At 38.8% G+C, this 14,700-nt stretch overlaps 1 protein-coding gene and 1 long non-coding RNA gene across 4 annotated transcripts in view; one reads left to right on the top strand and one right to left on the bottom strand.

Moving 5' to 3' along the window:
* Positions 1 to 14,700, top strand: part of SYT1 (synaptotagmin 1) — a 329,209-nt gene that overhangs the window by 233,417 nt on the left and 81,092 nt on the right. For all 3 annotated transcript variants that reach the window (XM_068190290.1, XM_068190292.1, XM_068190291.1), the window contains one exon: positions 7,421 to 7,605. In XM_068190290.1, coding sequence (XP_068046391.1) covers positions 7,421 to 7,605 — 185 coding nt within the window. The remainder of the gene's footprint in view (positions 1 to 7,420; positions 7,606 to 14,700) is intronic.
* On the bottom strand, positions 759 to 3,472 carry LOC137474993 (uncharacterized). The gene is made up of 2 exons (XR_010999615.1): positions 3,333 to 3,472; positions 759 to 1,492 (listed from the first exon to the last, which is right to left on the bottom strand). It is a non-coding gene; the product is annotated as an uncharacterized lncRNA (long non-coding RNA).

A 14,700-nucleotide genomic window follows, 5' to 3' on the forward strand; every position in this document is an offset into this window, starting at 1 on the left:
TAAACACGAAAATCAAACATACATAGGCATAATTCATTTTTCCCATCAGTTTCATTATTTTTGAGGCTTATTCTCTTGATTTTTGAGTCCTGGGATTGATACAACTGGAATATTTTGTCCCTTTGGAACTTCCAGTTCCAAGTCATATTTTTTAATTATTTTGTTTTCCTACAGTCTATCAGTTGAGGTTAGAGGTGCAATATATTGTGGATATCACAAGAAAAGCAAAAGTCATTTTGATGCCTTGAGAGGCTACCTGGAACAGAGGCTAGACAGTTAAAGGAATAAAGTAGGTATTTTTTTAAAAGGCCTTCAAAGGATACATCTTACAAGAGCCCGTCCACCCAAGAATAATCATTCGAAAAATATTACCTCACAGAATCACAGAGTAAACTAGATTGGAAAAGACCTTTGAGATCACTGAGTCTGACCTATTACCAACATTACCTTATCAGCTAAACCATGGCCCTGAGTACCTCTGGGCCTCATCAAGTCTTTTTTAAACACTTTGCTGGGATGGTGACTCGACCGCCTCTCTGTGCAGCCCATTCCAATGCTGAAGCACTCTTTCTGTGAAGAATTTTTTTCTGATATCTAACCCTGGTGCAGCTTGAGGCTGTGTCCTTTCATCCTGTCACTGGTCACCTGGGAGAAGAGACTGACCCTTGCCTGGCTACAGCCACCCTACTGGATTAGAAAACATCTTTCCCCGAAGTCATTCCTTTCCCTACACTGTTTTCTGTATGAATGACCTAGGGGTTTTGCTGGAAAGGGGGCTATTGTATTTGTAACACTGGCCAGCGTTACAGTCATTCCTAGGGGACATGCTATGCAGCAGGAAGCTGGGCTGCTGCTGTCTCCTGTGGGTCGTTGTGTTCCAGGAACAGTGTATCATCTTTCATAGAAGGCAATGAAAGAAATTGCTGTATTTGCTGGAGGACATGGGAAGCAGGAGCCTGCAGGAGGGCTGAGAGCTGTGAAAGGGTAGGAGGATAGCTGACATCCCTGCAGAAGCATGGCACTGCTGGGATGGGCAGCCTGGTGCCAGAGACCACAGGAGTGACTTTGCTGAGGAGCCATCTGGCCAACAAAGAGGTGGTGCCTTGGTTGAGCTGCAAATGAACCCAAGAGGGCAGCCCCAAGCAACAGTGACAGAGCCAGCAGAGCACAGGGCTGTGCTAACGCTCTTCTGCTCTTATTCTGTCTCATTTTGACTGGGAGTGGAGGCGAATGTGGAGGTTAGCAGGAGCTATTTTCATTGTAATATTTATACAGATGAAACCTGACATTTAAGCTTGAAGGCCTTTGAAGGCCAACCTCTCTGAGGTACTTCATTCAAGAAGGAGACATCTCAGCAGGTTTACTTCCTCCCTCTGGCTGCTTTACCATCCTGCCTCATCTGGACTCTCCCATCTTACTTTCTCTTGCTTTCTCCCCCATGTGTCTCCAGAGACGAGGGGCAGAGGAGCTGATGAGACTGAGCAGTGAGGAACTGGAGGAGAGATTAAAGAGAGAGGGAGGAACACAGACAAATAATTGTGCTCTGCAGGAAGAAGATACAGTGTTGGGTAATTGTGTTTTACTTTGACAGAACATATCACATGCTGTAAAAGGTGAATTAATACCAGCAGTAGTAAACATAAATGACCCTCAGATTACAACAGTAGGTGTGGTTTTGCCCTTAGGTAAATTATCTTAATATCTTGGTGTTCTTTCATGCATTTTGACTTTCAGATTTTGAGCATACAATAGACACATCATATTCTCAAACAGCCCAAGCACCTTGGCTTAATTTGTAGCTGTATCAAGGATTACTGCTAAATTAAGTGCAGGTTTATTTGCAAAGAATGGAATGTTTGATCACAGAAATTTTGCATAATTTTACATGATAATGTCTAAAAAGCTATAGGCAGGGGTGTATTCTGTCAGTGAACTCATCTGATCAGTGCACTTCCAGGGACTGTTATTTTTTGTGGGGATCTTTCACTGTCAGAACATACCTCTTTTAGCAGAGTTAAGGCTTTAACTATAAACTACTCACAGAGAGAGTTTTGTGCAACTGCACATGCTCAAAAAGTAAGGGGGAGAAATACGAGCATGAGTGCATTCATTAAGTTATTTAGTAATGGTTCTTTTTAGTGATGGGTCAAAGGTAGCAGCATGAACTTTAAACAGGAAAAAAAATGTTGCAGTGAATGTAAGAAAGTAAAAGTAATATTTTGCAAGCATGCTATTAAAACCAGAAGTCACACAGAAGAGTGTCTGGGGTGGAAATGTAGCTGTATAAGCCTGAATGCTAATATTTTGAATGCTAGTATTTAAATCACCAGTATATGCAAGTATATATTTTCACTTTTTGTCTTTCTTGAGTCATTTAACTGAGTCTCAGCATTTTCTTTTCTTTCCATTGATCGCCTTTGTATTCCTTCTGCTATAGTAGTGGTATCTTTTACCTGGGTCCTTGCTTTCAGGACATTTTCTGTAAGTAACTTCTAAAGAATGTCAAATTGATTTCCAGAACATGGTCCCTGGGGAATTTCTATACAAAAAGTCTGAATATGGCTATATATGGAATTTCCTCCCTGATTAGAAGCTGTAAATGCAAAAAGCTAAGAAAAAACTACAGTTTCATAAACCAAAACTGCCAGTAAGCCCATGTTCAGGCTACCAGAACTTTAGATTACAGCAATGTGCTTCACATACAGCTATTTGGCAGTTGCAGTTTCCTGTTAAGCGTCATGCCCCCTCTGAAACATAGATTATTACTATTTGTTAATTCCAACATGCTTAGGGCCTGAATAATATGGAAGCTGCCGTCATCTGGTAGTCCTTTGCTGTCACAGTTTAAATGGGGCTGCTTAACTGGGAATTTCTGATGAACAGTATGGGAGTCTTCACTTTTTAATTCAGCTCTTCTCTTCAGTTCTTCATTTACCTTCCTTCTATTTGTGTTCTAAGTTAGTAAAATTTCCTCTGACATTGCACTCAGAAAGGGAAGAAAATCATTAGGATTAAGGATTTTATTCTCTTTCCCAGACTGCAGCACTTTGATGCTATTACACATTTTGTGACTTCCCCCTTAAAGTCTTTCCTCTGCAGTCAGATGTCCTCCAAGGCATTTGATAATTTTAGATCATCTAACAGAACTGTCAGTTTTAGACCCGAGGCCTGTACCTCTCCAAGTATTTTGTGTAAAGCCAAGTAAGGATGTCTTTATATAAAGGACAAAATTTGTAGATCGTATTGAGTAACTCAGTAATACATCCTTCCCTTAGAATCTAGCATGCTCCAAGGACCAAGATTTAGTGACAGGTTGGGGACAGAAGCTGTACTTAGTGCAGCTCAGTAGAAGCAAGTCAGTGAAATGAAGCAGTCAGTCTTGAGGACTCAAGATTTGTAGGGGCAGTGTTTTGGATTAGGTTCACTCTCGTGGTCAAATTGCCTTTTGCAGTTGGAGCATCACTGGGTGACCTGGGAGCATGTATTCCCCCTGTGTCCATTGTGCCCTCATGATTGCTGCAGAACATGAGTATAAGCATGCATGGCCTATGGGTATGGTCTGGAGATAAGCCTTGTAAGCAGACTCCAAAGCCCAAACTAAAATGATAATCTAGAAGCATCACAGCTGCTTTATTTGTGAAATGTATCAAGTGTGTCAAATGACCCACAGTATGCACACAACTCTGGCTGGCATCAGTGGAAGGAAGCAACAGAGAGGGATAAGAGAGCGCACATTTATCTGCATCCATGTCTGACTGTTGTTCAGCATGGGTGAAGTATACAAAATTGGTACTCAAAATGCCTTGATTCAACACATTCCTAGAGTTTACTCCTTTCAGTGCCCTGCTATTGCCCAGGAGTAAGCCATGTGTTTCTTTTTCTCTACACTCTCTTTTTGCAAATAGGCTTCATTCCTGCATTTGTGACTAAAGTCCTAGAGCATACTCTGGATTGGATCAATAACACTAATTCAAGACCTTATTTACTAACTGCTACTCAGCAAATCCCCTCTTATAGATTTGTCTTTAAGAGCTTTGTAGAATCACCAAATCACTTAGACATTCATGACAGCTTCTTCAAAATAAGTATTCTGAATTTTCCCAGAGGAGTAGAACAAAGAAAATAGCACTGAAACACCAGAAAGTTTACACACATTAATTATCCTTAAACCAATAGCTTTTACTTGGTTGGGTAGGTAAGTATTGCTTGTTTCAAAGCACCCCCTTGTGCAGGCAGTCGGTAAGACAAGTTGTACAGGAAGCTTCTAGCTCCCTGACACCTTGATCTGCATGGGTCATGATCTTCATTTTCCAAGTCACCCACCCTGCTTCATCTGCCACAGAGGTCTTTTATTCAGTGGTTCATGTCCAGAGACCTCCTGTGGTTTCAAACTGCTGAGCCTGGTCAAACTGGTAAAACATGGATAGAGGTAATCTTCAAACTGTAGGTTCCTACTGTTATCCACTGGTAAAATATAATTCCTTGAAAATCTGGTATAAGCATGGGTAAAGTCCGACTGAAATCTATCAATATGAATCTTCAGTGTGAGCTGCTGCATAAAAAGAAATGTCTTACACTGTTAAGATATTTATAGACACTAGTAACAGTTGGTAAACAGCAGCCTAAAAAAAAAAAAGGCTGCAGATTTGAGTCTTCCAAATTGACTAGTGACTTCAGTCTGTCCACCTGGAGATCACTTTATAGAAAGGTAGCTTTTGAAACCTTATCTTTTTCCAAATTTAAGGCTCCTCTGGCAGCATCATAAATTGGGGAGCACAAGTAGAAAAACTCTCAAAGTCTTTAGTAATTCTGGAAAATTTTGTCAATATTATGTAAAATTATTAACATTTTAAAATATTTCTGTCATGTTTTTGAAAGGAAACAAACACCTCTTCAAAGCCAATGGTAACTGTATCTTGTTTTAAATCTATTGTCTTAAACTTGCCTTAAATCTGTGATTTACATCCATTGACTGGGCAATCTCTGTCGACAACAATGTTCAAATGAGCCATTTCCTTCACAGAGATAGTACACTTCTATTGGGAAAAATAATCCATTCCTTTCTGATTTTGCATTTTGCAGTGGTTTTGTAAATGTCCAAAGTTTGTACCGCCTCAGTTTTTTTACTTTAGTGCTTATGCTTTATGTAATAAAAAAAGGAAGCATATTTTTTCTGAAGAGATAAGTAAGGAATTCCGCATAACTCTAGGTGTCCCAGATATTAATTCAATGATCATTTAATTGCATCATGAGAGCTATTGGTTGAAATTAAATTACAAACAAATGAGAGCAGACAACACATTGTAAAAAAGAAGCTGAGGTATCTGCAAGTCTTTCAAATGTTCCCCAAGGTACCCTACATTGTTCATGCTTTGGAGAACCAAGACAGCAGTGCCAGAATACCACCTGATACAACATTTTCAGCACAAAGGCACTTGAATTCACTACCTACACAAGCTTTTTCGTCTGCAGGATGCATATGTGTTTGTCCTATTAATGCCTACATTCCCTGTCTCCTCAACCCATTGATTCTCACAGTTTATCTGCACTTGATTTGTTCCTCTTCTCTTACCTCACAGAGTGGCGTCCTGCTGCCATATTGTTGCTACTCCCCATATTCATGCTTCAGGCACTGCTGACAAATCAGTGAAACAAAAAGCTGATAAATTTGAGCACATAATTCATTTCCTTTTGTCATAACTCCTGTGGATTTTCTTAGATACAGTGTTATGTAAATGCTGTTTCAGACTAAGTACACATGAAGTTTAGAATTTGAGTAGAGCACATAGTTCTTGTGAAAGATGAAGGTTTACATTTCTGAGTGCTGAGTGAAAAAAAATGTAAAAGAATCAGTGCTACAAAATGGTACTACACCAGATTTGAAGACAAAATTACATTCTAATGCATGAAATACAGATTTTAAGTTGGGATAAGTACAGATCTAATGCAACTTTAACTGCAAAATTGCTGCTGCTGACTTCATAAAATACATCCCATAAACAGCTGTTAATCTGTTCACCGTTTGTGTCTTACCATTCATTTGTTTAGTAATCAGGTCTCATTTGTTCTACATATGGTACAGCTTTCCTTTTATAGCAGCTGCATTTAATGAACAATTGGAGGCAGAAAAATATTACAGAAATATTTAATTATTCTCCTACATTTTTTCTATCATTAGGATTGTTTGAGTAGAAGTTAGAAAAGAAGTTCATTAAATATGGAGTAAGGAAGGTGTAGATGCTCTGTGATCTTCCTGAACTGGTAATTTGTAGTGGAAGTTCCGGTGACTAGGCTTTGCACTCCTCTTAGCTCCTTTAGGCAATTAATTTTCTCTATTTATACTGTTCATTCCCTTTTGTGATTCACTGACGTCAACATGTCAAATTTGATTCACTTTTTGGCTTTGCTCTGTAGCTCTGTATCATATTAGAGACCTTTAGGTAATGTACTGAGTATCTTGCAGACCAACTGAGTGCATTTTAAGATTTTTAGAAAATGACAGTTTACAAGATTTAAAATTTTGTCAGGTGTTCTGCTTAAATGTGGGAATCAGTAGTCATTAAAACTGATTTGGGTGAAGATAATTGCCTTCTGGAGTACTTGTGTTTAAGTGTCACCTTAATTGCTTTTTTCCAAAAATTCTGATCTTTAACAAGAACGTTTTATGCTAGTAAGTGTTCTCTTATTTATTCATGCTTCAGCCATGTCCTGCAGCCTGAACTTAATAAAAAATGTAACACAATCTTTTGTTTATAGGAGAGTATAGGTGAGAATACAGCTGTGTGCTGAAACTTTGCTAGTGTTAAGGGCATGATGCCAGATAGGGCAAATGCCTGTGGATTGGACAACCCTCTGTCCTTGGTCAGTCTTCACTGGTGACCTTGACCTGCAGCTATTGCGAGGAATCTGCGAATCTGTCAAGTGCAGCAGTGGGCAGAGGAAAAGGGCTGTTCATTAGAACTGACTGCTTGGATCAGACACCATTCCAGAAAAGGGAAATTTCCAGTCAGTTCCACCCGATTCAGCCACAATGCCAGGTTCCAGGGTTGGGGAGATGATTAAAGAAAAAAACAAGTAATTGCTTAAATGTGCCGAGCATTTTACAGATTGCACAGTGTAAATATTTTGGATATACTCTTTTCAGATGGTTGATGAATCAAAATAGCAGTAGGTGAGTTTGATATGTGTCACCAGGCTTATATATAGATAGATTGTGTTAAATTTGCTTTGTATGGGCAAATGCTCACTGGGGAAAAATATATAAATGATGACAGGATATTTTAGAAAGGATCTCAGGTATTTCTGCAAGGCATTTTCATTGAAAAAGACTTAGCTGTGAGAGAAATGTGCTTGTTTCTAAATTTAACCCTACTAACAGTTCACCACCTTCTTTTTGTGTGTGTGTCTTTTTCTCTTTCAGTGCCACCTTGGGCCTTAATAGCCATAGCCATAGTTGCAGTCCTATTAATCCTCACCTGCTGCTTTTGTCTCTGTAAGAAATGCTTGTTCAAAAAGAAGAACAAGAAGAAGGGAAAGGAGAAGGGAGGGAAGAATGCTATTAACATGAAAGATGTTAAAGATTTAGGGAAAAGCATGAAAGACCAGGTAAAGTACCTCTCTGTTTCTTGAACTTTTGGGTTGCATTTGAAGGTTTCTGTTTGATGTGTCTAGAAAAAGCTGTGCTTGTTGTCTCAGTAGTGGCTCTGTGAAGAGTGGACTGATTGACAGCATCTTCTCAGTGGTATCACAAGGGATGAACCTGGGTGTGGCATCACTGATGAAGCAGCCAGCCAATTTCCCTGCTCTGCTAAAAACACATGAGCAGGCATATAGTGACTCATCCTTAAGGGGCGAGTTTATCAAGAGTATCCTGCTTGCTTCAAAAATGGAGTAGCTGTGTGTGATTTTCACTGTACTTTTTTTTCGAGACCAGTTTTATGTATCTTTATATATCTTACTAGCAGTACTTCTGAGATTATACGATAAAGAAAAGTAGTTGTGAACTCTAAATTTCTTTTTACACAAAAGTTCAGCTGAGAATGAAACAATAGTATAGAGGCAAAAATGAGAGTCAGAAGCAAGGGGAAATAATGGAAAAGGAAAACCACAGGGACATTCAATACAGCGGTGTTTGGAGAATTCATTTTGTTCTAGAGAGGAGAAGATTAAAGATAACAGGCCGTACTTGGAGCTGTAAGTCAACTGAGTAACTTGGAGAAGATTAGTATAATGCCCTTTGAGAGCAGCATAATTTTCATGAGGGCAGAAAAGCTTGTCCTTCAGATCTACTTGGTGGAAGTGAAGCAGAGGTTGCAGGGCTTAATACTAAGGGCCACAGACTCAACTAATACCTTCCTGAGAAAAAACAAAGCTTTTTATTCATGGGATTTTAGTACTGCTCTTCCTGGAGCAAAGTGTTTGGAATAAGCAGCAGAATGAGGAAATAAACATGAATAAGCATATTTGTCCTCAAAGCTCAGAGGTTTCCTAAGCTAAGAAGACAAAGGGCTAGATTTTTCAAAAAGGAAGGACTAAAGAAATTTAGAGAATTGCTTTGCAAACCCTCATAAGTAGAAGCAAATAACTTTAAAGATATTGCATAGTCAAGTCTGTGTTCCCAAGACTCCTGGGGAGGTTCAGCTAGAGCAGCACAGGAGTGATTACCCAGTCAAAAAGAGAGAATAAAAGCATGTTCAGGATTAAGGAGATGATTCCACAAGTTGGGATCTAGCATGGAAGAAAGCTGAGCTGAAAGCAGGTTGATCAGAAATACAAGTCAGAGCTGGGAACTCGAGAACTTGGGCCAGCTGGTCAGGGACAAGATCCAAGAAAAGAATCTTAAAGCACGATAGCTAAAGAGGCACATGGCCCAGTCCAGAACAGGTGGTGAAATGCCACTGCTCAGTGATGGACCAGCCAGCAGTGATTGGCTCATCAGCCAATCTTGAGAGTCCTGGAACAGGTTAGCATGCTTTTCCAGGCACATAGGACGTAGAAGGGGAAGAGCAAGATCAGGAAGTGAGGTGAGGGTGAGGAAGCCTTACAAGTCTGATGACCAGCTGCCATAGATCACATGAGAGGAGTCAGAAAGGAGCACAGATAAGGGGAGGAAAATAATGGATAAGTGTGGCGTTATACAAGCTATTTCCAGTTTCAGTTTCAGAGACAAGAGGACAAAGAGCAAATGCTGGAGACCCTTACATCCCATTGCAAGTGGAGTACTTTCGATACTGCACTAGTGCACAGTTTCAACCTTGGTTCCTCCTGGAGATACAGCGCTTTGTGTGCCACACAGGTGTACTGGAGCGTGTGGCACCAACACACGACAAATTCACACCTGAGAAAAACATCCTCAGTACACAAAATCACTAATGTAGATGGAGACATTCCAAGGTTAGACAGATTAGTGAAACTGAGCTCAAGAAAATTTCAGAGTAGACATTTTGAGTTCTCCCTTGAAGAAGATATTATGCTGCTGTTTTTTTTCTCCATATGATGAATGTGAAACGAACTCCTTCTCTTAAAGCACTTTGATTAAGCATTCATCCCTGTATTTGATTTATAGACTTTGTTCTGAGGTATTAATACTAAGAAATTGTGAGATATTTCCCCTTCAATGTAGGGAAAATCAGGTCATCACTTGTTGGCTTGTCCTAGACTACTATAAACTAGCTCTCCCATTGAACCCAGAATAATTTGGAAGAACTGCTTTGATTATGCTGATGGAGAACTTTGTTATGTCCTGCTAATGATAACAAACCTAATACTTTGTCATAGGATAAATAATGTGCAATTTGTTTATTGATATTTATGTGGAATTTGTTCCATATTATGTAAGGCCTTTGTTGTATTTACGATGTATTATTAAGTTTTTTTAATTATATTCATTAGGACCTGGATAAATGACCATGGATTCTTGGAAAATAAGTATTTGAAATGCAAAACTACATTATTTTATTAATATTGAGCTCCATTTGTATCTTTTTAATGGGAAAATTTGATAAAAAACTAAATCCTGCATCTTTTGTCTACAAAAAGAGCTCAAACTTTGAAATGTTGCACAGATAGGTATTTTAAGATGATTCCATTCAAAATACTTGGTATAGTTATTTAAACCTACATTTACCTGGATGTTTTGGGATTTAACTAGCATGTTTTGTTTTGCACAGTTAAACCTAAGGAGGGTAGATTCACAGTTGATGTAAATGTCAGACCTTTAATAAGTAGATCACCAACTCTCCAGCTACCTCTCCTCCCTGTCTGGGATTTCAAACCCAGGCTGAAAGGTTCTTAAATTAGCACCTTAAATTAATTTCTAGCAGTCTGACATGTACAGATTTTAAGTCCTTGGCATTCAGTAACTTTTGCCAACTTGATTCCTAATGCAATATTTTGGCTGTCATTTTTTGTGTATGATACGGTTTTTATTCTAACAGCTAATCTTGACTTACCTGACTTGTGCAGGTTTTAATATACCTAGCTGAACTCAAGGCAATGCTAAATGTAGCGTACTTCAGTTAAGAGAATTGAAGCATTTTAAACATAAAACAGAAAGGGGAATAATAAGAATGCCTTTTAGTGCTTCAAAGAAGCAAATTGTTAGAAAAGGAATTGAAGAGTAAGATGTAAATCTAATGCCATTATAAAGGGCAACATATAGTACTAATGTTGTCAAAAACTGGAAAACCTACTTCAGTTATTGTTAGGCCTGAACCTGCAAGTGGTAATTACTTCTGCCTTCAGCTAAAAGTGCATAATAGCAGTTGCTAGTCACGTGGCATCTTGCAGGATCCTAGTTCCCTAGGCATATGAAGTTGGAAGAGAGTGCCGTTTGGTAAATTGAAAGCAACAGCTCCTGGAAATAAAATGTTTATCTTAGTCTGGATTTTTTTTTTTTTGTTGAGGAGAACTTCTGAACTACTTTTATTCATGCCTATCCATGCCAAATCATTATAGAGTCATGTAACTTGGCATAGTTGAAGATCCTTTTGAAACAGAGTCACAGTCAGCTCAAAAGTCACACATTGATAGCTAGATATTACAGAAAGGGGAATAAATTTTTTGTCTCTTTTAGAATATTTGTGCTTCAAAATAGCCACTTCCCTAAATACAATTCAAAAGAGAAATTGTATTTATAGGAAGATTATCAAAAGATGTAGCTGAAGTAGAATGGGAGATGAGTTGAAAATAAGATTAGGTTTTCAGTCTTGAGACCCATTTCCATTGCAGACAAGGCTTACTTTTTCAAGTCGAGTATAAAGCTCTACCAAAGGCTACTGGGAGGATTAGATTTCTTCTAGGGAAGGCAGAATTGTTAATGAATGTACAGCTGTAAAAAAGGTCATTTCTCCATGTTTTCTACTAATGTTTGTGTGTGGATGTTTTAATTTTTATTTCTTCCTCCTATGTCCTCCTTGTCAATGTTGTGTCTCATGACTGTTCTGGATTGTCACTTGCGGTAGGTTTATTTTGCTATTTGGACGCACCTAGACTTAAGCTCTCATGCATAGTCTCCTGACAGCTCTGTCTCCTTAGCAGAGATGGACATGTAGTAGCTTTGATACACACATCAAGAGGCTGAACTAAATTGATTGGGTATTTTTTGGTTGGATATATATTTTGGGAAGCTGGAGGAGGGCAGAAGAAAAGAGGTTGTCATTCTTTCTATAGTTAAAATATTAAGTCAAACTGTACCAGAAAGCTCAAGTTTGAAATTGATGGGCACATAAAAATAACTTGCTAATTATATTTCTTTTTTGTATAAATGTCACTATATCAAAACTAGACAGAAGCAATGTGTATTTTTAATGTCTTAGTTTCTAAGTGTTGCTAAATTAACTGCTACCTCATGAAACTTGCTGTGGGCTCTCACATCATCTCAGTACAGTGCTGAGGCATTAAATTCTTAGCGTTCCATACCAAAGTTTGTTAAGTGGTCTTAGTACAGATTTCTTTTGGTGCAACCTAGTGACAACTGGCACTAGGGTTTTTGTGAGATTTTCCCATCATGGTTTTCATCTTCATAACTTTCAATCTCTACTAATGCCCCTGGTGGTTCCCACTACATTTTTCTTTGAGGGGGCAAAAAAAAGGCCCTGAAGACTGTTTCAGAGATGGTGTAATAGCTTCAGATTTATTATGTCTGGATTTAATGCTTTGGTACAGCAAAATTCTTGATTAAGCTCAGCCTTGGGCTAAGAAAAGGAACAGACGTAATCATTCACGAACAGCACCACTGAGAACTTACTAAGATTTAGCCCTATTACTTGGAGAATAATTGTTGTGGTCTGAACATTTTATGAGGTCACAAAGCACTTGTAGAAAAGGAGATTTAATAATTTCATCAGGCTAAAACACTGTAAGTAGTAAAAAAATTTTTGCTTACAATGTGTGTGTTAGGTGAAACAGGAGATTTGGTATTAGATGTATGTACTAGAGCCTGGAGTATGGGTAGTATATTCTTGGCTCTGCTACTGACTTACTGTGTCCTTCAGCCAGCCAGTCAGCCACTTGACTTCTCTGTACATTTGTTTTTCCTTTACATAGGTCTTCCTTTTACATTGGGGTTATGTACTAACTTAATCAGAATATTCTGATTAATGTTCCTCTCTGAATAGCAGGTGTTGTAAAGTGACATGACAGTAAGAGCTGCAATTGCACCCAGCCGAACTTCAACATACGATGTTTTTTTTAGACTGATTCACCTTATGATTCTCGCTGTTGATCATCTTTGCCATCATGCAGACAAAATACTGAAGTAACAAGATTTTTAGTGTTAGGTGCCCTGAAATATTCCAAAGTAGAATGCATTGACCTGGCAGCATGAAGACAATAGCCCAAATGAATAATTCCCACTGACATCTAGAGAGCCTGGATTTCATTTGAAACAACTCAAGCCTTTATTACCAGAAAAAAATCCAGGAGGATCTTTCTGAGGGACAGGAGCTCTGTTGCTGGCAGTGGTCTTTTCTTCTGCAATATTTGGTTACATGCTTGTTTGTTTTCCCAGCTGAGTGCCTAGACAATAGTGAGGTGTTTATTCCACAGCGCTACCTATCTTGATGTCAGCATGCCAGTTCCCATTTGTTGTCATCTTCCGCCCATGATGGTGTGAATGCTCACCGTGGCTTATCCACAATGCAGTGAGACATCCTAATTCACACTCAAAAAGATGATGTGCTGCAGAGCCACTACAGTGGAGAGGGTTAGTCAGAAACACTGGAGATACAAGCCCAATAAGCTTACTGTGGCAGTCGAAATGGATTGACTGTGTCCTGTTTGTACATTCATTCAATCTCAGCCTTGACCAGTTGTCCTGCTTTTTCACCTGCCTCAAAGACAACTGTGCAGTGTGCATAAAACTTCCTGAAAAATGTGAATAACATGTTTATGAAGATAAAATGTTATAGATGAGTGTGTTCTGCAAATAGGTTTTCTGTAAAACTCTTTTGAAATTTAGATTTATATTAGACTTCAGAAGCCTGAAAATATGGAAGCAATAGCTGTGAGACACAAGACTGGGCTTATTTGCATTCCTGTCTTTTCCTCTTAGTCACTCCCAAGAAAAGATAGGACCCTGCTTTGCATGCTTCCTGAGTTTGTTTTCCTCCTTTGTTAAGCAATTTTTTTCAAGGTAATTAATTTGTTACTTCTATTGTAACCTACTGTACTGTTAGGGGGACATGAAGATGCAGATCCTACTAATTCTTTTGCATGTCTTGTTTTCTGTATTGAAGGTCTTACCAATGGAAGCTTCAATTTTCAAGGATTTTTTTTGCATTTTCTTGATTAACAGACCAAATTTGAGTTCTTTATTCAAGACCAGAGTCTGCAAGTTCCTAATGAGTGGCATTTAGGAAGTATGCAATTAGTCCTTAAATTAAATCACTTGAATCAGACTCTCAAGACATTTACCTATATCCACAGACTGTACGGAGAGCTAGACTCCTACACTATGTCTGAAATTAGTGGGTATGCATAATCTACAAGAACAGCAGTTCATATTAATGAGGTGTATGTTTTTAAAAACCTAAAATAAAAACTAAATATTTGGGAATATCTAATAATTTTCTTTTTAAGCAAGGGTATTTACTCTTTACAAATTGATAAATAGTAAATATGAATAGCAAACAGCCTTCAAACATGAGAATATCAGGTACTTCATAAAGTCCTTTTTAGAAGATGGTCAGAAGATTATCTTAATCTCTTTTTATGGAACTAAGCCAGTAGAACAGGTTTATGCCAACGTTTTCTCCATAGATCAAAGTGGCACTCAGGAAATCGTGTCTGGGTATATTTAGGTTAATTTTCAGTATCAAATACACATAGTCCTAATTATATAGTATGACAGATTTTCCGAACACAAATAAATGTAGTACTCTGAGTGGTCCTGCCAGGTCAAGGAGCCAGCTCTGTCCCAAAGCATGCTTCCATCTGGCCCACTGCCATTCATTTGGGGAGGATGAAGAACAATTGATGGAGCAGCATGCACTGGCCAAGCAGCCTGAAGCTGCCTCCCACTCACAGCCTGCTGCTCAGTGCAGGCGAGTGCTGCCTGCCATATGGCAGGTGGGGCAGAGCGCGGCAGCGTGCGTACTTGCAGGAGTGCCTGCTACTTTTAGTTCACACACATGGGCCCTGCTTTCAAAGCAGACCCTGACCCACGGGATGAACTTCCAAAATAGGCTCCCAGGTCTGAGA

Source organism: Anomalospiza imberbis, chromosome 5 (genome assembly GCF_031753505.1).
Source record: "Anomalospiza imberbis isolate Cuckoo-Finch-1a 21T00152 chromosome 5, ASM3175350v1, whole genome shotgun sequence".
Lineage (NCBI taxonomy): Eukaryota > Metazoa > Chordata > Aves > Passeriformes > Viduidae > Anomalospiza > Anomalospiza imberbis.